General features: G+C 43.2%; 1 protein-coding gene across 3 annotated transcripts in view; it reads left to right on the top strand.

Moving 5' to 3' along the window:
• LOC140210827 (MICOS complex subunit mic25-like) overlaps positions 1–24,676 on the top strand; it is a 753,869-nt gene that overhangs the window by 411,763 nt on the left and 317,430 nt on the right. For all 3 annotated transcript variants that reach the window (XM_072280091.1, XM_072280093.1, XM_072280092.1), the window contains one exon: positions 20,220–20,290. In XM_072280091.1, the coding sequence (XP_072136192.1) occupies positions 20,220–20,290 (71 nt within the window). The remainder of the gene's footprint in view (positions 1–20,219; positions 20,291–24,676) is intronic.

Here is a 24,676-nt window from a genome sequence, read left to right on the forward strand (position 1 = left end):
TGGCGGAAGTTACGGAGAATAATATGTTGGACCCGGAGGCTGGTGGGGTGGTAGGTGAGGACCAGGGGAACCCTATTCCTAGTGGAGTGGCGAGAGGATGGGGTCCTAGCTATGCCTGCCTTTTTGTTGGGTTTGTGGAACAATCTATGTTCCGTGCCTATTCTGGTATCTGTCCCCCACTTTTCCTTCGCTACATCGATGACTGCATTGGCGCTGCTTCCTGCACGCATGCAGAACTCGTTGACTTTATTAACTTTGCCTCCAACTTTCACCCTGCCCTCAAGTTTACCTGGTCCATTTCCGACACCTCCCTCCCCTTTCTAAATCTTTCTGTCTCTGTCTCTGGAGACAGCTTATCCACTGATGTCTACTATAAGCCTACTGACTCTCACAGCTATCTGGACTATTCTTCTTCTCACCCTGTCTCTTGCAAAAATGCCATCCCCTTCTCGCAATTCCTCCGTCTCCACCGCATCTGCTCTCAGGATGAGGCTTTTCATTCTAGGACGAGGGAGATGTCTTCCTTTTTTAAAGAAAGGGGCTTTCCTTCCTCCACTATCAACTCTGCTCTTAAACGCATCTCCCCCATTTCACGTACATCTGCTCTCACTCCATCCTCTCGCCACCCCACTAGGAATAGGGTTCCCCTGGTCCTCACTTACCACTCCACCAGCCTCCGGGTCCAACATATTATTCTCCATAACTTCCGCCACCTCCAACGGGATCCCACCACTAAGCACATCTTTCCCTCCTCCCCTCTCTCTGCATTCCGCAGGGATCGCTCCCTACACAACTCCCTTGTCCATTCGTCCCCCCCATCCCTCCCCACTGATCTCCCTCCTGGCACTTATCCATGTAAGCGGAACAAGTGCAACACATGCCCTTACACTTCCTCCCTTACTACCATTCAGGGCCCCAAACAGTCCTTCCAGGTGAGGCAACACTTCACCTGTGAGTCGACTGGGGTGATATACTGCATCCGGTGCTCCCGATGTGGCCTTTTATATATTGGCGAGACCCGACGCAGACTGGGAGACCACTTTGCTGAACATCTACGCTCTGTCCGCCAGAGAAAGCAGGATCTCCCAGTGGCCACACATTTTAATTCCACATCCCATTCCCATTCTGACATGTCCATCCACGGCCTCCTCTACTGTAAAGATGAAGCCACACTCAGGTTGGAGGAACAACACCTTATATTCTGTCTGGGTAGCCTCCAACCTGATGGCATGAACATCGACTTCTCTAACTTCCGCTAAGGCCCCACCTCCCCCTCGTACCCCATCTGTTACTCATTTTTATGCACACATTCTTTCTCTCACTCTCCTTTTTCTCCCTCTGTCCCTCTGAATATACCCCTTGCCCATCCTCTGGGTCCCCCCCCCTTGTCTTTCTTCCCGAACCTCCTGTCCCATGATCCTCTCGTATCCCCTTTTGCCTATCACCTGTCCAGCTCTTGGCTCTATCCCTCCCCCTCCTGTCTTCTCCTATCATTTTGGATCTCCCCCTCCCCCTCCAACTTTCAAATCCCTTACTCACTCTTCCTTCAGTTAGTCCTGACGAAGGGTCTCGGCCTGAAACGTCGACTGCACCTCTTCCTACAGATGCTGCCTGGCCTGCTGCGTTCACCAGCATCTGCAGAATTCCTGTTGTTTGTCTTTGGAAACTACAAGGTTACGGGTAGACTGTACAAACTCCTTAAAGGCTGCGGAGAGAATTGAATCCCGATCAGAAGTTGCTGGCTGTAAAGAGGTTGCCCTAATCGCTACGTAACTAAACCACCTATATTGAATGTTCGATCGCCTTGCCTTATGCCAGTTCTCAGAAATCAATGCCCTCTACCAATGGAAGCAGTTTTTAATTTTCTCTATTAAAATACATCATTGCGATTTCCCCTCAGCCTTCCTGATTCCAAGAACAATGAAAGGTTTAGAATTCAAGAAAGAATTCAAAAGGTTAAGCAAACTTGGTATTTTCACTTTGTAGCGAAGGAGAATAAGAGGTGACTTGATAGAGGTGTATAAGGCATGGATCAAGTGAACAGCCAGTACCTTTTCCTCAGGGCAGAAATGGCTAATATGAGGGGGCATAATTTTCATTTGAATGGAGGGAAGTATAGGGGGATGTCGTAGGTAGGTATTTTTCACACAGAGAATGGAACACTGTGCCGGTGGTGGTAGAGGCCCTTAGGAAAATTTAAGAGACTCTTAGGGGTGGGGTTAGCACAGTGCTTTACAGTTCAAGCGACTTGGGTTCAACTCCCGACACTGCCTGTAAAGAGTTTGTATATTTTCCCCGTGATCACATGAGTTTCCTCCGGGCACTCCAGAACCCTCCCACAGTCCAAAGATGTACTAGTTGCACTACTAGTTAGTAGTTGTACTACTAATTGCCCTGTGATTAGGCTAGGATTAAATCGAATGATTGCTAAGCAGCATGGCTCGAAGGGCTGGAAGGGCCTATTCTGTGCAATAAATAAAAATAGACCCATGGAAGAAAGAAAAATGGAGGGCTATGTGGGAGGGGAGGGTTAGATTAATCTTGGAGTAGGTTAAAAGGTCAGCTTGATATGATGGCCCCTGAAGGGCCTGTACGGTGCTGTAATGACTTGTGTTCTATGTTTTTATACTAGTCTTACCATTGACATGGTAGATCCTTATTTCATTGCTAAAATAATCAGAGGAAAACATAGACAGAATGAAGCAGCTTGAGCTTCCTGTGCTGGTTCTGACCTTTATCATGTACTAAATCAGTCTTAGTCGCCATATTACAAAATGTAAAGTGTCTTCCTTGGAAAGGTATAAAGACACGAGTAATAATCTGATGTAAAGGGCCTAATCTATGAGGAAAGATTAGAGGGCTTTCACTTCTGCTGGGAAAGTACTTAAGAGAAAAAATTGTGTATGAAATATTAAGTAGTCTAGATAAGTTAAATCCAGAATATTACCAAAAAGCTATATCAGTATGATGAAAAGGTATCAATTAAGTTGGTGAAAATTAAATTCTGAACAGATATTAGGGGGATTTTTCTCAAAGTGGAAGGACGATAAATGCTTATATCACATTGGAAGCAACGAGACAAGTAGGACTTAATTCAGAAGCAGTGACATATTGAGATCTGAGTTCATAGCTTCGATTGACCGCTCTGTACTGGGCTAGTTTATTTGTCACATGTACATCGAACACGGTGAAATACCTCATTTGTTTCATCAATTACGATATGCTGCGAGCAGGCTGCAAGTGTCACCATGCTTCCAGCACAAACCTAGCATTCCCCAAACTTTGAAGTTCAAAGTAAATTTATTATCAAAGAACATACTGTATATGTCAGCATATACAACCCTGAGATAAATTTTCTTGTCGGCGTTCACAGTAAGTACAAAGATAACAAATAATAATAGCTAAGCAATAAATATCAAGAACATGAGATGACGAACTCTTGAAACTGAGCCCATACATTGTGGGAACATTTCAGTGATGGAGCAAGTGAAGTTGAGTGAATTGATCCCCTTTGATTCATGAGCCTGTTACTTGACGGGTAATAACTGTTCCTGAACCTGGTGGTGTGAGTCCTGAGGTTCCTGTACTTTCTTCTTGATGAAAGCAGCAAAAAAGAGAGCATATTCTGGGTGGTGGGGGTCATGATATGCAACCCTGAGATTCATTTTCTTGTGGCTATACTTAATAAATCCTTGATAGATTAATAACCATATAGGGGGGATCTTATTGAAATGTATAAAATCCTAAAGGAATTGAACAGGCTAGATGCAGGAAGATTGTTCCCGACATTGGGGAAATCCAGAACGAGGGGTCACAGTTTGAGGATAAAGGGTAAGCCTTTTAGGACCGAGATTAGGAAAAACTTCTTCACACAGAGAGTGGTGAATCTGTGGAATTCTCTGCCACAGGAAACAGTTGAGGCCGGTTCACTGACTATATTTAAGAGGGAGTTAGATATGGCCCTTGTGGCTAAAGGGATCAGGGGGTATGGAAGGAAGGCTGGTACAGGGTTCTGAGTTGGATGATCAGCCATGATCATACTGAATGGCGGTGCAGGCTCAAAGGGCCGAATGGCCTACTCCTGCACCTTTTTTCTATGTTTCTATGTTTCTACAGAATCGATCAAAGACCACACCAACTTGGGCAGAAAGGACAAAAGACTGTGCAAATACAAAAGGAAAGAAAACATGATAATACATAAATCAACAATAAATACTGAGAACCTGAGATGAAGAGTCCTTGAAAGTCAATCCAGAGGTTGTGGGAACAGTTCAGTGTTGGGGTGACCCATATGTCCTGTTCAACACACTGGAGGGACTCAGCAGGTTGGGCAGCATCCGTGGAAGCGAACAGTCAACCTTTTCTGTTCCTTTCCACGGATGCTGCCCGACCTGCTGAGTTCCTCTAGCGTGTTGTGCTTGTTGCTTTGTCCCCAGCACCTGCAGAGTATTTTGTGTTTACCGTACATCCTGTTGGAATGTGAGAGGAAAGCAGAGCACCTGGAGGAAATTCACGTGGTCACAGGGAGAACGAACAAACTCCCCAGAGACAGCAGCAGGCTTTAAACGTCAATCTCCTGATTGCTGGCACTGTAAAGCGTTACACTAATCGCTACACTAGCAGCAAGGTTTTTCTTCCAGAGTGCTCTCCAGAAAAGCTGTGTCTTCTTCCAGCAACCTAACCTCAATATCACTCTGCTTCTTATATTAATAAATGGCCTGAGTGCGTTGCTGGGAGGGTGTATGAAGTAAGAAGCTGGGAGGTGATAGTTGGAAGAGGTAAAGGGCTGAAGAAGAAGGAATCTAATAGGAGTGGACAGTAGGCATGCTAGTTATCCCCTTACCCCTTCTCTTCACAGCAGCCCATCACCTCTGGAGCAGAAACGTGGCAACACATGCGGGCTGCCCCAGTACAATCCTGGCTGATATGATTTGACACAAATGACGCACTTCTCTGTGTATTGCAATGTTTCAGTGTAACTCAGTCTTATCTTTCCCCTCCTCTATGGGTGGCAGGGTAGCGTAGTGTTTAGCACACCGCTTGACAGTACTGGTGACCTGTGTTCAATTCCTGCCACTGCCTGTGAGGTGTCCCCATGACCGCATGGGTTTCCCCTAGGTGTCCTGGTTTCCTCCCACAGTCCAAAGACATACTGGTCGGAAGGTTAATTGATAATTGTAAATGGTCCCATGGTAAGGTTAGGGATAGATTAGGGTTTGCTAGGCGATACAGCTTAAAGGGCCAGAACAGCCTAGTCCATGCTGTATCTGAATAAATTAATAAATAAAAATCCATTTCTTCCATGGTCCACTGTTCTCTCCTATCAGATACTTTCTTCAGCCCTGTATCTCTTCTACCTATCTCCTCTCAGCTTTTTACTACAACCCCCTCCCTCACCCATCCACTTTCCCCCTTACCTGGCCTTACCAATCACCTGCCAGCTTGTGCTCCTTCCCCTTTCCCAGCCTTATTCTAGCTTATGCCTTCTTCCTTTCAAGTCCAGATGAAGAATTTTGGACGAGAAAGTTAACTGTTTTTCCTCCAAAGCTGCTGCCTGACCTGCTAAGCTCCTACAGCATTTTATGTGTGATGCTCAAGATCTCCAGCGTTTGCATCATCTCTTGTGTTTAGGATGCAAGTTTATTGACCTGAACTTTTGTTTTTCTATGAATGTTGCCCAAGGGGGAACCTGAGGGAGAACTTATTCAGTCAGGGGGTAGTGGAGGTGTGGAACAATCTACCAAAGACCCTGACCATCCAGGCCAAGTTCTCTTCTTGCTACTACAAGAACCTTAGGTCCCCCTACAACTATCAGCCTCCTGGACCAGTGTGGATAACTTCACTCGCCTCAACTCTGAACTGATTCCACATCCTGCAGACTCACTTTCAAGGATTCTGCAACTCGTGTTCTCAGTATTATTTATTTTTATTATTTACACGTGTCTTCTTTTACACATTGGTTGTTTGTCAGTCTTTTTCATGTATAGTTTTTCATAATTTCTTTTGTATTTTTTTTATTTTCCTGTAAATGCCTGCAAGAAAATGAATCTCAAGGTAATATCTGGTGACATGCAAATCTTGATAATAAATTTACTTTGATATTGACTTTACTGTATTTCTGGATTTTATAGGCAGTTTAAATGGCTTTGGCATGGTCTAGATGGGCTGAAGGGCCCATTTCTGTGCTGTCATCTCTATGACTCCATGACTGTATTCCCAGTATCCATGGTATTTTGCATAATCAAGTATCTTCTCTGTGATGATGTGTTTAAATATAGGTTCCTGTTGATATTAAGGAGAAGCAAAACTGCTAAAGATGCCATGACATATTTTTCCTGTTTTTTCTCAACAGTTCTTTAAATGCTTAATATCACATGGTATTTCCCAAACCGCAATACACTATGAGTATATGCTGATATTTTATTATTTTTCCACTGACCTATTTGAACTTTTGCTTTCATATGTACTTTCAAAATCAGCTGTCAGTTCAGGCTTCGAACTCAGATCACGTTGCAATGAAATGTAAATACTGCAGCTAAGGGGAAATGAGATTTTCATATCTGATGTATATTCCATGCTCAATATCAATGTCAAGTTGCACATTGACACAAGGGATTCTGCAGATGCTCGAAATCTTGGGCAACTGGCTCAAAAAACTGGAGGAACTCAGCTGATCAGGTAGCACCTATAGAGGGGAATAAACGGTCGACATTCTGCCCTGCAGTCAGATTGTTTGTTGCTCCAGGTTCCTGCAGATTGCTCAGCTTAACCACGTTGATGTCACTCATGGCGAAAAAAGCTCATCAATGCCTCTACTTCCACTGGAGGTTAAAGATATTCAGCTTGTCCCCAAAATCTTTTACAGTTGCCCCCACGCACCCCCCTCCGTTGATCAGGGTTTCATGAAGCCATGGGAGCAGGTAGTGGGTGGTGGTCGTATGAGCAGCTGGTGCACATCACAAGTCGTGGTTATGTGACCACTGACACCAGACAGATAATATCTGAAGAGTATTGATAATGGCTGGGGTCACCTGTCTTATAAAGACACTGCCCAGAAGAAGGCAATGGCAAACCAATTCTGTAGAAAAATTTACCAAGAACAATCATGATAATGGAAAGATGATGATCTCCCATGTCATACGACACGGCACACACAAAAACAAAGATAGAAAGCATTCTGTTTGGATGCATAACAGATTGGTACAGCAATTGCTCTGCCTGTAATCCCAAGAAACTGCAGCTCAGCACATCACAGAAACCAGTCTCACCTCTATGGACTCTGTCTATGCTTCTCACTGCCTCGTGAAGTAGTCAGCATAATTAAAACTTCACCCACCTAAGATCCAAAAGCAAAGTGCGCAAGGCTCTGATCAGAGACATGCTGTTTGTTGATGATGCAACAGTTGCAAACCATACTCTGCAGCACCTCCAGAGCATATATCACTCCCCCCAGGCCTGCAAGGAACTTGGTCTGACTATCAGCCTGAGAAAGACAAACGTCTCGGGATGAGATGTGAAGACACCACCATTGATAACTACCAACTAGATACTGTTCATCAGTTCACATACCGAGGGTCCATCATCAGTGACAACCTCTCTTTGCATGCCGAAATCGACAAGCACATCAGGAAGGCTGCGACAACTCTTGCCTGCCTCACCACACGAGTCCGCGAGAACTCCAAACTCTCAGTCAAGACACAAGCATGGCAGTGTACAATGTTTGTCTCACCAGCACACTACTGTATGGCAGCCAGACATGGACAACATACGCTAGGCAGGAGAGAAGATTCAACAACTTCCATCTAAGATGCCTTCGTTGCACCTTGGGCATCTCCTTGAGAGACAGAGTACCCAGTGCTGAGGTTCTCTCTTGTGCTAGCCACCCTAGAGTAGCTGTACCCTGCTCAGGTAGTGTAAGCTATGTTGGCAGTGCCATGTCTACTGCATGCAGGGTGGCCGCCTCCCAAAGGACGTCCTCTATGGTGACCTCATTTCAGGCAAGAGAACCGCTGGCCACTCGCAACGGCGCTACAAGGATGTCTGCAAGTGGGACATGAAGGCGCTGGAGATCAACATTGAGTCCTGTGAAGAAGTTGCAGCCGACTGCACCAGATGGAGAAGCACCATGAAATAACACCTTCAGGCAGCTGAGGAATAATTCCTGAACATGGCAGAAGACAAATGGGCAAATAGAAAAGGACGCTGCATCTCCAGCAGAGTGGAAACCATTTATAAATGTGACTTTTGCAACAGAGACTGCCACTTGCGCATAGGTTTCATCAGCCACCGAACAGCACCGACAACGTAGATAGCCAAGGTGCAACATCCATGGTTAACCGCGACCAACTCTGGGCCACAATAAATGATTCCATCCATCCTGGACATTCTCTCTTCTCTCCTATCCCATTACGCAGAAGATACAAAAGACTGAAAGTACGTACGACCAGGCTCAAGGACAGCTTCTATCCCATTCTTAAATTAAACTCTTGTATGATAAGATGGACACTTAGCCAAACAATCTACCTCATTATTATCTTGCACTTCATTGCTTTCCTGCACTGCACTTTTTCCGTAACTGTTACACTTTATTCTGCGTTGTTATTGTTTTACCTTGTTCTACCTCAATGTACTGTTGTAATGAATTGATCTGTGTGAACAGTATGCATGACAAGTTTTTCACGGTATCTTGGTACATTTGACAATAATACACCATAACCAGTGCCAATACAAAGACTGTTGGTTGTTCCAGTTTTCAGAAGATTGTTTGTTGCTCTAGATTCCAGCATCTTCAATCTTTTTTTTTGTTTCCATTAATGAGCTATAGATTAGGTATTGTATTGATTCATACTGAGAAGTCCAATTTAGTACACGAAGTACAGGAAGCTACCAATATTTCTGTTTAATATCACCGGACAACAAAGATCTTCTTCCTAAATACTTTTGGATGTTGTCTTATAGATTCTGGGCTGCTGATCATGGAAATCACAATGTAATTTCCCTATCATGTACCATTTTTACAAAAAATGCCTATATTTGATACTTCATTTCATCATTCAAGTCAGAGTAACTGATGCCAAGATTAAGGAAGACATTTCTGGTGATCCACAAGTCAAACAGGTCATCAATGACGGGCAATTCAAAGAACTTTTAGTGGGACTGGAATATATCACATGGAAGACATTCAAGGATGTTGTTGAAAATTGTTTTGGCAACTACAACATGATTCATGCGTAGAAAACCATGAAGTGCACCATGTCTCTAAAGATTTATTTTCTGCATTGCCATTTAAACATCTTCCCTGCAATTCTTGGTGCTGTCAGTGACGAGCACGGTGAAAAGTTTCACCAGGACATTGCAGTCATGGAGAAACGGTATCAGGACAAATGGAATCCATCAGTGTTGGTTTGTTGGACACTTAAGCAAGGAGTCTCAGACACGGAGTGAAAACAAAAATCATCAGCAAAGCATTTTTGGCTTAGTTGAACTATTGCAAAGCATTAGCACTGTTATGCAATTAAGCACATTTTATTCAATTAAAGTTAATTTCTTGTTTCTCCTAAACCCTATGTAATACAAGTAATCTGAAATTATATTTGTGTTCAGCTTCAAGAAGAAAAAAAATACTGAGGAAGCAACACTTTTGAAAAAAAATGTTGTCCAGTGTATTCATTTGCAGATTATGGGCGTTTCTTGCACAACCAACATTTATTGCCTGTCCTGAACTGCTCTTAAAGTAAATGACATAGTCAGCCATTTTGATTAGAATGAACCACACTGAATTAGGCTTCGAGCACATTAATGTCATAAACAGACCAGGCAATTTTCTTCCCTAAGGAAATTAGGGAAGGGGTCATAAAACAGTTATTATTACTGATGCTAGCATCTTACTTCAGATTTAAAAAGTATTTAAATTCTCTACTTGCATTGGTGATAACTGGATCATCAGTCCTGATTTCTGCCTGCTAGTTCAATAAGCATAAGGAACCCTGCTGCCTCTCTCCAATTATTGAATAGATGAAACATGTGGAAGGGAATTCAGATTCAGATTTATTTATTTATCACTTGTACATTGAAATATACAGTGAAATGTGTTGTTTTGTGTTAACAATCAATGCAACTTATACAATTGTTGAGATACCATCATGAATTGGGGGACTGCTTTGTCGAGCACCTCTGTTCCATTTGCCTAATGCAAAATTCTCCGGTAACCAAACATTTTAATACTGATTCCCATTCCTGTACCAACATGTCCACTTATAGCCTTTGCTCACACCACGATGAGGAATCAAAGCAACAACTTATATTCCATCCGGGTAGCCTCCAACCTGATGGGATGAATATTGATTTCTGCTTCTGGTAAAAAAAAATTATTCCCTTCCCCTCCCCTCTTCTATTCCCTACTCTGGCCTCTTACCTTTTCTCATCTGCCTATCACTTCCCCCTGAGTCACCTCCTCCTTCCCTTTCTCCTATATTCCACTCTCCTCTCCTATCAGATTCTTTCCTCTCCAGCCTCTACCTTTCGCACTCACTGGGCTTCACCTATCACTTTCCAGCTCGCCTCCTTCCCCTCCCCTCACCTTCTTATTCTCACATTTTCTCCCTTCCTTTCCAGTTCTGATGAAGTGTCTTGGCCTGAAAAGTTGATTGTTTATTCATTTCCATAGATGCTGCCTGACCTACTGAGTTCCTCCTGCATTTTGTGTGTGTTGCCCTGGATTTCCAGTATCTGCAGAATATATAACTTATATGAGATGTGACGCCAAATTTGGAGTTATGCTATGTGCATTGTTCTGGTCACTTGCCTACAAGGAAGATACCAATAAGATTAAAGAATAATACACACAAAATGCTGGAGTTCAGGCAGCATCAATGGAGAGAAATAAACAGTCGATGTTTTGGGCCAAGACCCTTCATCAGGTGAAATATTAAGGGGAACTTGAGGGGTTCACTCAAAGGGTGATGTGAGTGTGGAACGAGCAGCCAGTGGAAGTGGTGGATGTGGGTTTGATTTCAACATTTAATAGAAGTTTGGTTAAGTATATGGATGTATGATCTAGGTGTGGGTCAATGGGACTAGTCAGAATGACAGTTTGGCACAGACTAGATGGGCCGAGCTCCAGTTGAAGATGGCTCTACTGAAGTTAGGTAACAGTGAAGTGAGGTCATGGCATGTTCGAGATGGAGTCGGAGTCAGAGATGGAGTTGGACTGAGCAAATCGGAGAGGAGTCTGAGTGGATGAGTTTTGGAGCCTGTCCACCTAAACCAGGAGTGAGATTGGATCAATCTAAGTGTTGAGCCAATTTGGAAAAATCAAATACGGGCTGGAACATGGTGGCGGGTTGCAGGCTCCGAGCGTATTGATGAAGGGGATAACCCAGTGTTTGAACAATTTAAATGCCAGCCCAGATAGACTGAAAAGGCAAGTTGTCAGGACTGGAGGTGAGGGTTGGGCTGACTCTGCTTACTCTTCCATGATATTTACTCCTCTCTACACGGTGCCGAGGTTGTGAGACTGCTCCCCTTGCTCCAGGCTCTGTGTCTGCGAGCTTCATGATGATTTGTCCTGCTGTGTGTTGAATTGAGACTGACTTCAGCTGATCTCGGATTCAGGTGTATAGACTCAATTTGATTCTGAATGCTTTTGCTTTCTTTTATTGCTTGCATGATTTGTGTTTTTTTTCCCCTCATCTACACATTGGGTGTTAGTCTTTTTTTAAATTGGGTTGTTTCAGATTTCTTGTTTTGTCGCTACCTGTAAGCAGACGAACCTGAAGGTTATATCATTTATACATACTTTGATAATAAAAGTACTTCGAACTTTGAACTTTTGAGCTCAAAGGGACTATTTCTGTGCTGTCATGCTCTATGACTCTATAACCTTAGGATATACTGGGACCAAAATAGAAGAGGAAATAAATTTGGCTTTGAAAGCTTGTAGATTGTAGGAAGAAATAAAGTTCTTAGAATGAAGTGGTGACTGGATCTGGGTTCAATGAAGGAGATAGAAAATAAGCTGACAATTCCTTATGAATCATTATAAAACAATGATCGGTGAATATTGGATTAGCTTTTTTAAAGTTCTTACATTCTGCTGACATTGAGCAAGTAATGTCACACGACCAGTGTCTAGTTGAATGACAGATTGCATTTGTATTGTGTTTCTTTAATCTAGTAAAAACAATGCAGTGGTGACTTTATCTCCAAAGTACTTTATTAGGTTTAAGGTATTATCGGAATTCTCAGATATCCTAAAGAATATATTAAAGGTGTTTCAGTTCTTTCACACCCTCTTGCTTCATTCTTGCTTTTGCTAGTTTGCTCATTTGCCCCGAGGTGATGTAAGACCATAAGATATTGGAGTAGAATTTGGTCATTCAGCCCATCGAATCTGCTCTGCTACATCTTCATGGCTGATCCATCATCCCCCTCAACCCAATTCTCCTCCCTTCTCTCCATAACCTTTGACATCCTGATTTAAAAAAGAGCCTTAAATATATCCAATGAATTGGCCTGCACAGCCATCTTTGGCAATGAATTCCATAGATTCATTACCCTCCAGCTAAAAAAGATTTTCCACATCTTTGTTCTAAATGGACGTTTCTCAATTCTGAGGCTATGCCCTCCGGTCCTAGACTCCCCCACTGTTGGAAACATCCTTTCCACACACACTCTATCCAGACCTTTCAATACTCAATAGGTTTCATTGAGATTGCCCTCATTCTTCTAAACATCACTGAGAAAATGGGCCCAGGGCCGTCAAACACTCCTCCAACATTAACCCTTTCATTCCTGGGATCACTCTTGTGAACCCCCTCTGGACCCCCTCCAACACCAGCACATCTCTTCTTAGATAAGTGGCTCAAAGTTGCTCACAATATTCCAAATGTTGTCTGACCAATGCCTTATAAAACCTCAGCATTACATCCTTCCTTTTGTATTCTAGCCCTCTCAAAATGAATGCTAATGTTGCACTTGCCTTCCTTACCACCAACGCAACCTACAAGTTACCCTGCACGAGGACTCCCAAATTTTTCTGCACTTCTAATTTTTAGAATTTTCTCCCCATTTAGAAAATAGTCCGTGCCTTTATTCCTCTTGCCAAAGTGCATGACCATGCACTTCCCTACATTATATTTCATCTGCCATTTCTTTGCCCATTCCCCCAATCTGTCTAAATTCTTTTGCAGACGCCCAGCTTCTTCAAAACTTCCTGCCCCTCCTTCTATCTTCATGTCACCTGCAAACTTGGCCACAATGTCATCAATTCCTTTATCCAAATCATTGACATACAACGTGAAAAGAAGCAGTTCCAACTGACCTCTGCAGCACATCACTAGTCAATGGGAGCCAACCAGAAAAGGCCCCATTTATTCCCACTTGTTGCCTTCTGCTAGTTAGCCAATCTTCCATCTATGCTAATACCTTTCCTGTAATACCATGGGCTCTTATTTGAGGGAGCATCATGTTGTCATAGGTTACAATAGGACATTGATAGGACGCAGAGATGGGTGGAGAAATGGCAGATTGAATTCAATATGGAAAAGTGTGAAGTGATTCACTTTGGAAGGTTGAACATGAAGGCAGAGTACAGGGTTAATGGCAGGATTCTTAGCAGTGTTGAGGAACAGAGGGATCTTGGTACACATCTGTAGGTTCCTTCAAAGTTGCCATGCAAGTTGATAGGGTGGTTTAGAAGGCCTGTGGTATGTTGTCTTTCATTAGTGGAATGAGTTTAGGAGACATGAGATAATGTTTGCAGCTCTATAAAACTTCGGTTAGACCACACTTGCAATATTGTGTTTATTTCTGGTTGCTTCGTTTAGGAAGGTGCAGAGGAGATTTGCTGGGATGATACCTGAATTAAGGAACATACCATAAAAGGATAGGGTGAGCGAGCTAGGGCTTTTCTTTTTGAAGTGAAGAAGAACGAGAGGTGACTCGATAGAGGTGTACAAGATGATTAGAAGCATAGATAGAGTGGCTTTACAGGGTGGGAATGGCTAATATGAAAGAGCATAATTTTAAAGTGATTATAGAAAAGTAAGGGGGGGATATCAGAGGTAGAATGGGAGTTTGTGGCACATGCTTCCAGGGGTGGTGGTAGAGGCTGATACATTATGGACTTCAAAGGTTCTCTTAGATAGATGATGGAAACTGGAAGGCTATGTGGGAGTGAAGGGTTAGATTGATCTTGGAGTAGGCTAAAATGTTGGCAAAACTCTGTGGGCCAGAGGGCCTGTACTCTGCTGCTCAGTTCTGTGTTCTTTACCTTACAATCAAAGAAGATTTGACACCGAACCCATGTGTCATTAAGACAGTTGCCAGAAGCTTGGTCAAAGAGCCACATCTTCAAAAAAATTCCATAAATGAAGAGAGAAAGGTAACAATAAACATAACAGAGGCTGGAAATACTCGAAGTCAGTAAGTCAGGCGGGCGCCTGTGGAGAGAAGCATAGTTTCTTTTTTAAGATTGAAGATTCAAGATTGTTTAATGTTATTTCCAGTACACAAATGTAAAGGAGAACAAAATAATTGTTACTCTGGATCCAATGCAGCACAGAAATAAACATGAAAGATATAGAACACAATAAATATTAATACGTAAGATAGCCTGTATACATAGATTGCTTGTATGTCCATAAAGTGACACTAAGCTCTAGGTTGTCGGTATATAACATGACTCTGACAGGAATTGATAAAGTACTGGTGGAGTTAATGGGTGGAAGTATTGATCAGCCTTGCTACTTGGAGAAAGTAACTGTTTTTGAGCCTGGTGCTCCTGGTGTGGATGCTACGTAACCTCCTCCCTAATGGAAGTGGGACAAACAGTCCATGCGCAGGGTGAATGGGATACTTCATGATGTTACTGGCCCTTTTCTGACAACTTTCTGTATATATGTCCTTGATGGCTAGAAAAGACTGGAGAGAAAACAAATTTTAAGATGCAGGGCGGAGGGGAATAAAACAATAAGGATGCTCATGATAAAGGTGGGAGGCAGGACTGATGTAAGAGAATAAAGAGATGTTAGGGAAAAGCAAAACCTCCAAGAGGGCCACAATCTTGATGTAGGGTTTGGAGGCTTGTGTTCCTCAATGACAGAGAGAGCTGGAGTCAGGGCTTTATGCTTTGGCTCTTGGTGAGGTCACCCTTGCCAAGCCTGTTCAAAGGGTAGAGGTCAGACTAAGAGTAGTCCACTAGTTCTCCTGGTTCAGGGGTTCAGCTCAGGGTTAACAACTGACTGGTCAAAAGTCAATCGTTAATGGAAACAGCAATGAAGAACTCTTCTATGCAGACAGAGATGGAGGACCTACATTGCTGCCCTAAATGCCAGTGACATAACAGGCCGAGAGTAAGTTATGGAAAAGCAAAACACTGGAGTAATTAGAAAAGTGCCTACACAATGTCCGTATCCTTCTATCTTCCTCATCTTCATGCGCTCATCAAAATGTCTCTTAAAGCCTCTGATGCATTTGCCTTTATCACCATATCAGGCAGCATAGTCTATGCATCTAACACTCTTGAGTTAAAAACTTACCCCCCCCACCAACATCCCCTTCAAACCTACTCCTTCTCACCTTCAGTACATGCCTTCTGGTATTAGGCATTTTAACCCTGGGAAAAAGATACTCCCTGTCTACTCTATCTATGCCTCTCATATTCTTATAAACCTCATTCAGATCTCCTATCAACCTCCACCTCTCCAAGGTAAGCAACCCAGTTTGTCCAGCCTCTCATGCCCTCTAAACCAGGCAGCATGATGGATGCCGCCTTCTTGAGACATCAGCTCTTGAAGGTGTCCTCAATGGCAGGGAGGGTCTTGCCCATGGTGGAGCTGTCTGCAGTCTCCTGTGATCCTGTGCATTGGAGCCTCCATACCAGTCTGGGATGCAACCAGTCAGAATGCTCTCCATAGTCAATCTGTAGAAATTTGCTAGAGTCCTTAGTGATGTAAAAAATCTCTTCAAACCCCAAATGAAGTAGAACCACTGGCATGTCTTCTTCGTGAGGAATTGTTTGTTGTTTGAGGGAGAACTTTACAAAGTGTGCAACAAGTGATAGCACAGGAGGACATTCCATGTCCAAAGTGTCTAAGCTAGCCAGAGTCTGGAGTGGGTAAGACCAGAAGACCAAAAGACTTAGGAGCAGAATTAGGCTATTTGCCCCATCAAGTTTACTCCATTCTATTATGGCTGATATATTATCCCTCTCTACTCTATTTTCTGGTCTTCTCCCAATAAGCTTTGATGCCCTTACCTCTGCTTTCAATGACTTGGCCTCCACAGTCATCTGTAGCAATGAATTCTACAGATTCACCACCCTCTGACTGAAGAAATTCCTTCTCATTTCTGTTCTGAAGGGATGTCCTTCTATTCTGACGCTGCACCCTCTTGTCCTGGACTCTCCCACTTTTGGAAACATCCTCTCCACATGCACTCTATTTAGGCCGATCAACATTTGGTTGAATTCAGTAAGATATGTTCTTTGATAATAGGTTGGACTTTGAATTTGAGATACCCCTCATGCTTCTAAATTCCAGGCCATCAAATGCTCTTCATAGTTAACGCTTTCATTTCCTGGATCATTCTCATGAACCTCCTTAGGACTATCTCCAATGTCAGCATGTTTTTCTCAAAATAGCTCACAATACTCCCAGTGTGTTCTGACAAATGTTTTATAAAGCCTCAGCATTATATCTTTGCCTTTATATTCTAGCCCTCTCGAAATGAATGCTAACATTGTATTTGTCTTTCATAATACTGTCTCAACCTGCTGGTTAACCTTTAAGGAGTCCTGCACAAGGAGTTGTAAGTCCCCTTGCACCTCCGATCTTTGAGATAAGGGGATGAAGTGAGGTAAGGTGAAGAGGGGACTCGCTTGTAGTACTTTCTGAACACTTAGAAAGAGAAGAGTAGTGCTGCACTGTCCCCAACCTGGTGGCATGAACATTAATTTCTGCAACTAAATTTTCCCTCTCCCCCGTTCCAATTCTTCAATTCCCCACTGTGGCCTCCTTACTTGCTCCTCTCCTGCCTCTTCTCCCTTGGTGTTCCTCATCTTTCCTTTTCTCCCATTATCCTCTCTCCTATCAGATTCCTTCTTCTCCAGCCCTTCACCTCTTCCACCTGTTACTTCCCAGCTTCTAACTTCACCATTCCCTTCCCCAACCACCTGGCTTCACCTGTCACCTTCTACTTGTACTCCTTCCTCTACCCCCTGCCCCAACCTCCTTACTCTGAGATCTTGCCCCTTCCTTTCCAGTCCTGATTAAGGGTCTCGTCCCTGAACAGCGACTGTGGATGCTGCCTGACCTGCTGAGTCCCTCCAGCGTTTTGTGTGTGCTGCACTGCCATTTGTTACAATTTGCATTATGCAGCTATTGTTACAGAATAATCAAACAGCATTTTCTGTCACTCACTTGGACTGTCTATGGACACCTCCCTTCTACTTGTCCTGTGGTGTATCACCACCTCCTTTCAGTTAGACAAAATCACCTTCACGGCAGCAATTAAAACTATGACAGAATGACTTCCGCTGTGTATAATATCTGTGTCACGATCATCCCTGACATTTATCTTAGTAAAGATCGCTTCTTGACAGCGAAACCTTTCAAACCAGTATTATCAGGCTCTAAATAAACAACACACTTCAGCAATTTAAATAGTATTACCTAAGTAACCTCAAATTATGTTAACCGATAGCTTCATGTCTAATTTTCCCTTTTTTAAAAGTGTGCTCCATGCTTTCGAACCTCTGGGGGTTTCTTTCTTTAGGTGATGAAGCGCTTATCCCAGTTTAGAAGATGGTACTTCATCATCTGACAGAGGAAACCTCTAAGAAGTGTGAGAGTTCTGTGCTATTCACTAAGGATCAGGTTATGATTTATCGATGGCCTCATAATCAGTTTAAAAAAAAACGGGAAACAGCGGTGGTGCTTTATAAAAGAACCACTGATGTTATTTTAGTTGTGTTGAAGCTTCTTTGTCAAAGATGACCCCCAGATACTTACAAAAGATTTTGATACTGATAATCCAGAGCAACGCATACAAAATGCTGAGGAAATTCAGCAGGTCAGGCAGTATTGATGGAGAAGAATAAACATTTGATGTTTCGGGCCTAGGCCCTTCATCGGGACTACCAAAATGTTGTCTCTTTCCTTTCCATAGGTGCCGCCTGGCTTGCTGAGTTCCTCCAGCAGTTTGTGTGTGTTGCTTCCCCCAGGTATTCCTTCCTGTCATCAGTGTTGTGCCCCAGTGGAAGTTTCTCTGGTCTTAGAGTCAAAGAATCATGGAATGTCAAAGTACAGAAGCAGACCCTTTGGCCCATTTAGTCCATGCTAAACTATTATTCTGCCTAGTCTCATCAACCTACACCATACCCCTCCCATTCATGTACATTCAAATTTCTCTTAAATATTGAAATCAAACTTGCATCCACTACTACCATTGGCAACTCGTTCCGCACACTCACCACCAGGAGTGAAGAAGTTCCCCCTCAGCCCCTCTCCTTAAACATTTCACCTTTCACCCTTAACCTGTGAGCTCTGGTTTTAATCTCATCCAGCCTCAGTGGAAGAAGCCTGCTTGCATTTACTCTGCCTATCATTCATTCATTATGTGCTGTGTCATATGACTTGGGTGATCATGATCTTTACATGACCGTGATTGTACTTGGCAAACTTTGCTACAGAAGCGGTTTGCTATTGCCTTCTTCTGGCAAGTGTCTTTACAAGACAGGTGACCCCAGCCATTGCCAATACTCTTCAGAGATTGTCTGCCTGGTGTCAGTTGTCACATAACCAGGACTTGTGATATGCACCAGCTGCTCATGCGACCATCCACCACCCACTCCCATGGCTTCACGTGACCCTTACTGGGGGCGTGGGGGTGGGGAGGATGCTAAGCAGGTGCTACACCTTGAGCAAGGCTAGTGGAGGGAAGGAATGTCTTACACCTTCTCGTGTAAAGATGAGAAGTTCTGATTATCAGATGAACTGTGAAATAAGTTGGGTGTCATGGTAGCATAGTGCTTGATGCAAAGCTATTACAGCTCGGATCGTCAGATTTCAGAGTTCAGTTCTAACGCCATCTGTAAAGAGTTTGAACATCCCTCCCCATGAATGTATTGGTTTTCCGCAGCTGCTTTGGCTTCCTCCCCTCCCACATTCCAAAGATGTACCGGCTAGTAGGTTAATTGATAATTGTAAATTTTCCTGTGATTAGACTACGGGTTAAATAGGTGGCTTGACGTGCCATGCGCTCATTGGGCCGGAAGGGCCTGTTCTGCACTTTGTCTCTAAATAAAAACAAAAATAAATAAAATCTCTGTCTGCTGGGCAAAATAAATCCCATAGCACTCTTGTAATGCATAGTATAGCATAGGAACAGGCCCTTTGGCCCACAGTGTCTGTGCCAATCATGAAGCCGGTCTAAACTAATACTACCTGCCTGCACGTGGTCCATATCCATCCATTTCCTGCCGGTTTACAGTCTGTCTAAATGCCACTTAAACATCTCTATCACCTCTCTGGCAGCACATTCCAGGCACCTATCCTCTTCAGGGTAAAATATCTCTCTCACTTTCCCCTCCCATCTTAAAGTCCCTCAGCCTCCGGTGCTCCAGAGAAAACAACCCAAGTCTGTCCAAACTGTCCTTATACTAACACTACTTCCGCCTATTCATCCTGGAGACACAGGAGACTGCAGGTGCTGGAATCTGGAGCAACAAACAATTTGCTGGAGGAACTCAAAGGAGAAGAATAAAGAGTCAACATTTCAGGATTCCTGATGAAGTGTCTCGACCTGAAACATGGACTCTTTATTCCTCTCCATAGCTGCTGCCTGACCTGCTGAGTTCCTCCAACATTTTGTATGTTATTCGACAGTGACAGTGGTAGAAATTCTGATATCTTGCATTAATCAGCACAGAGCAACCACTTGGAAGTCCATCATTGCTTAAGAAGAACATTTTCCTGTTGTTTGCAGCCACCCAAAGTGTCCTGAGAACAAGTATTATGCAATGCCTGGGGTTTTCTCTGACTACATGTATATCTTGGTCAGCCTCATTATGTTAATATCTTCACAGCAGATGTCTGAGGATAATGTATGTCAGTGGAATATCGATCAGTATTGTATTTCCAAGGTAAACTTGATGAACTACTACCTATTGGTACAGTATATATTTGGAAAAAATAACCAGTGCATTTATTTTCTTTCAGAATACTGAGTACTACAGGCTGGCCTCAGCACAATTTAATGAAGCCGCCACGATTGCAGACACCCATGTCAAGTAAGTATCCCGAATATGAGCTACAGCGCATGCTGGTGTCACGTGAGTACGAGAACAGAAATACTGCTCTGTCTCACAGTTACAGACTGATGGCTTTGTTGGCTGCAGCCTACTGGAGGCAATTAGTTAGCTTGGAGTTTTTTGCACGCTTGCGTTTTGGGTTTGTTGCTGTTTGCTTGAATGCTGTAAATATTAATTGTCAAGGACGTTGGGTGAGGAAGGATGGCCATCACTGTCTTGGCTGGTAGCTGCTCATCCTTCAGTGATTGTAGCAGTTTATGGTCACTGTATGTTACTTTGGTAATGTTGGATCTGGAGATAATATTGTCCAGAAGGTTCTTCGGAAGTCAAGATTGAGGTGCAAATCTTGTGGTTACGGCTATCATCACAAAGGAGTGACAGCGAAGCACAGAAACAGGTAACAAACTAATTTTAACCATCTTCACTCAAACAGAGCACAGAAACGTGTGGCAAATTCTAACTATAACCAACTCACTTGAACAAAGCACAGAAACAGGGAACAAATCCTAACTGTAACCAACTCACTCAAACAAAGAACTGCCTCCTGGCCTTTCTCTATACTGAAAACTCTTTCAAGCAGAACAGAAAAGGGAATCTTCACCTTGATTTGTAGTGCCATGACACAGACTTGGAGACAAAGAAAGTACTGAAGTACCGAACTAGCTATACTTTTTCAGATTCAGCTTCAGATTAATTTATAAATCACACGTATATGGAAACATCTTTGAAGTGTGTTGTATACTGCAAATTACTGAACATTTACAGACAGACGGGTGATTATAGAAACATATAAATAAGCATGGGGTGGTGGGGTGGAGATACGTCTCTACATAAGGAAGCGTAAGGCTGTCTTTCCCTCCTCCAGCCTGCAGGTCACCCTTGGGGAAGGTGTAGCACCTGCTTAGCCCCCCCCCCAGTCAGGCTCATGTGAAGCCATGGGAGCAGGTGGTGGATGGTTGTATGAGCAGCTGGTGCATATCACAAGTCCTGGTTATGCGACCACTGACCCAGGCAGACAATCTCTGAAGAGAATTGATAATGGCTGGGGTCACCCACCTTGTAAAGACACTGCCCAGAAGAGGGCAATGGCAAACCACTTCTGTAGAAAAATTTGCCAAGAACAACCATGGTCATGAGACCAAGATCGGCCACGTCATACGACACGGCACATAATGACGATGATGATAAGCAAGCATGAAGCAAGTTAAACTACAAGAAAAAATAACAATTTAGACCCTGATCCAACATTCCCCCCCCCCCAGGCACAAGCAGCAGTTAGGCAACGACCCCCCCCCCCGCCACCAGCAAAAAAGGTACCCTCCGCTGAGCACTCAAGCGTGCAGCAAAGCATCAATAAAAGCACAGACTTGTAGTACCCCAAAAACTACTTGTTCACCTGGTGATTCGACATACCACAGGCTTCACAGTGTTTTGTGTGTGTTGCTCTGGATTTCCTTGTTTAAAGTAAAAACAAAATAAGACGCGCATCTCTTGGGCACCTGTCTTTTTCTTGCAATTAGTTGAAGTTTTTAAAGTTACAAAACATAGCAGTGGCAATGAGGTATTTTTTTAAAACAAACCTGAGATGACTACCTACTTGTTGAAGTGTAGCAAAATGTTCGAGCTTAAAAAAGAAGTGCAGCACACTTCCATTGCAAGAGAGAAATGGTCAAATAACAAAAAGTAGCACAGCTCTTTTTTTATCTTTGCAAGGGGAGAAAGTTGGTCGAGTTTTAAAAAAAGGCAGAAAGTGGAAGAATTCATAGGTTCATAAGCATTGATTAAAACCATAAAAAAAGCAGAAATGGCTGGGTACTTCAGAAAGATTGTTGTGTTTGTTTACAGAAAAGATAACTAGAATATGTATACTGAACAGATTGAGCAGTATTTTAAAGCAAATGGAATAACCAATGAGAAACAAGTGTCAGTTTTGCAGAATGCATTGGATTTAAAGGCATGCTGTTTGCTTAGAAATTTAATTGCTCCAACCAAATCAGGTGAAATGAGCTTTTGCAGATATTATGAAAGTAATATGAAACCTTTGTTGATTGCAGAATGCTTTAGGTTTCATAAGCAGAATCAAAAGGAAGGGGTACTCATTTCAGCGTACATGGTTGAGTTGAAGTTGTCTGAGCATTGTTAGTTTGGTAATGGGTTTACTGATGCACTGAAATATTGTTAGGATGTCGAATCTAACAAGATAGCATTCAAGAATGACTCCTAACTGAAGCAAAACTTATATTTAAAAGAGCAGTTGAAATCATTGTATCAGTGGAAACAGCAGACAGAGACGCCATTGAGTTGCAGTCAGGAATGAAAGTGGATGTGATTAAAATCACAGCGTCTAAACAGAAACCTTCCCAGCTAACAGGCCTGAGAGGGGAATAGAAGAAGAGGGGAGGGGAAAGGAATTTTTTTTTAACCAGATAGAGAAATCAATATACGTGCCATCAGGTTAACCAGATGGAATGTATGTATTTCTCCTCCACCCTGAGGGTGGCCTCATCACGACATAAGAGGAGGCCATGGACCAACATGTCAGATTGGAATGAGAATTGGAATCAAAATGTTGGGCCACCTGGAAGTTCTGCCTTTAGTGGATGGAGTGGAGATGCTTGATGGAGCAGTGCCCCAATTTATGATAGGTCTCACCATTGTAGAGGAGACCACATTGAAAGCACTGGATACAATAGATGACTCCAGCAGATTTGCAGGTGGAGTGTTGCCTCAGCTGGAAGGACTGTTTGGGCCCTGAAAGGAAGTGAGGGAGGAGGTGAATGAGTAGATGCAGCACTTTGGCTCCTTGCAGGGATAATTGCCGAGTACAAGATTAGTAAGAAGGGACAAGTGGACAAGGGAATCACAGAGAGAGGAATCCCTGCGGAAAGCAGAGAGTGGGAGGATGTAAGTATGTGTTTGGTGGTAGGATCCCTTTGGAGATGGCAGATGTTGTGGAGAATGATGTGTTGGACGCGGGGGGTCATGGGGTGTTAGGTAAGGACTATCACTGTTAAGGTGGTGGGAAAATAGGGTAAGCACAGATGTCAGGAAATGGAGGTGATGTGAGTAAAGGCAGCATCGTTGGTGGAGGAAGGGAAACACTGGAGAAGAGCCTCATCCTGGGAACAGATACAGTAGAGACAAAGGAACTGAGAAAAGGAATAGCATTTTTACAGGAGACAGAGTGGGAAGAGTTGCAATCAAGATATCTGTGGGGATCAGTAGGTTTATAATAGATGTCCAGAGATGGAGACAGAGAGATTGAGAAAGAGGAGGGTGATGTCAGAGATGGACCAAGTGAATTTAAGGGCAAGGTGGTAGTTGGAGGCAAAGATAATAAATTTGACGAGCTCAGTATGGGTGCATGAAGCGGCACCAATACAGATGTAGCACCATTGGTGCAGCACTAATGCAGCAGAGGAAGAGTTGTGGAACATTACCGGAGAATGCTTGGAACATGGACTGTTCTACTGACCCAACAAAAAGGAAGGCATAGGTGGGGCCCATTCAAATGTCCATGGCTACCCCTTGAGTCTGAAAAAAGTGGGAAAAGCTGAAGGAGGAATTGTTGAGGGTAAGGACTAGTTCTGCCAGACAGAGGAGGATGGTAGTGGAGGGGAACTGGTTGGTTCTTGAGAAAAAATTGGAGAGCACTAAGGCCAAGTTGATAGGGTACAGAAGTGTATAAGGACTGGACATCCATGGTGAAAATTAAGCAGTCATTGCCAGGGAATTGAAAGTTAGGAGATTGAAAGCAGGATGTAGGTGAAAGGGCATCTCAAAGATACTGAACTGAAGCCTGCAGATATCCAACTAAGAACCAATACTGGAGAAAAGATTATTTCTGTGGGATTGACATTTGTAACAGTGAAATACAACAACCAACAAGTCACACTGGCCTTGTATGTGGTGAAAACCAGGAGGGCCAGTGTTGTGGGGTCGTGAGTGGCTGAGACAACTACAACTCGATTGGAGATCCATCCACCATTTGCATGCCATATCCCCTGTAATAGAGACAACTGGAAACAAATTAAGAAAGGTATTGGATGATGCCACAACTGGCTCCTTGCTGTACATCACGAACCATGGCCCAATAGATGGCAAACAGGTGTTGGTTCTGACTTCTGTGCCTCTGGTTGGAAGGTATATTGAACCAAAGAAGGACCATCCTGCTCATAAGAATTGTGAAAGTGATGAAAGCAGTGGTCCAACTACAACAGTTTTTATAAGCAACATATCTGTGAAAGCTTTTGGGATGTTAATTAGGCGGTTACTTGTGAATTGTGGCTTGGTTTTAAGTTGAAAGAGAGTTCAAGGAGTTTTCAGGAAAGTTGCAATCATTCAGATTTTGTGAATAAAAAGAAC

Source organism: Mobula birostris, chromosome 16, assembly GCF_030028105.1.
Source record: "Mobula birostris isolate sMobBir1 chromosome 16, sMobBir1.hap1, whole genome shotgun sequence".
Taxonomy (NCBI): Eukaryota; Metazoa; Chordata; class Chondrichthyes; order Myliobatiformes; family Myliobatidae; genus Mobula; species Mobula birostris.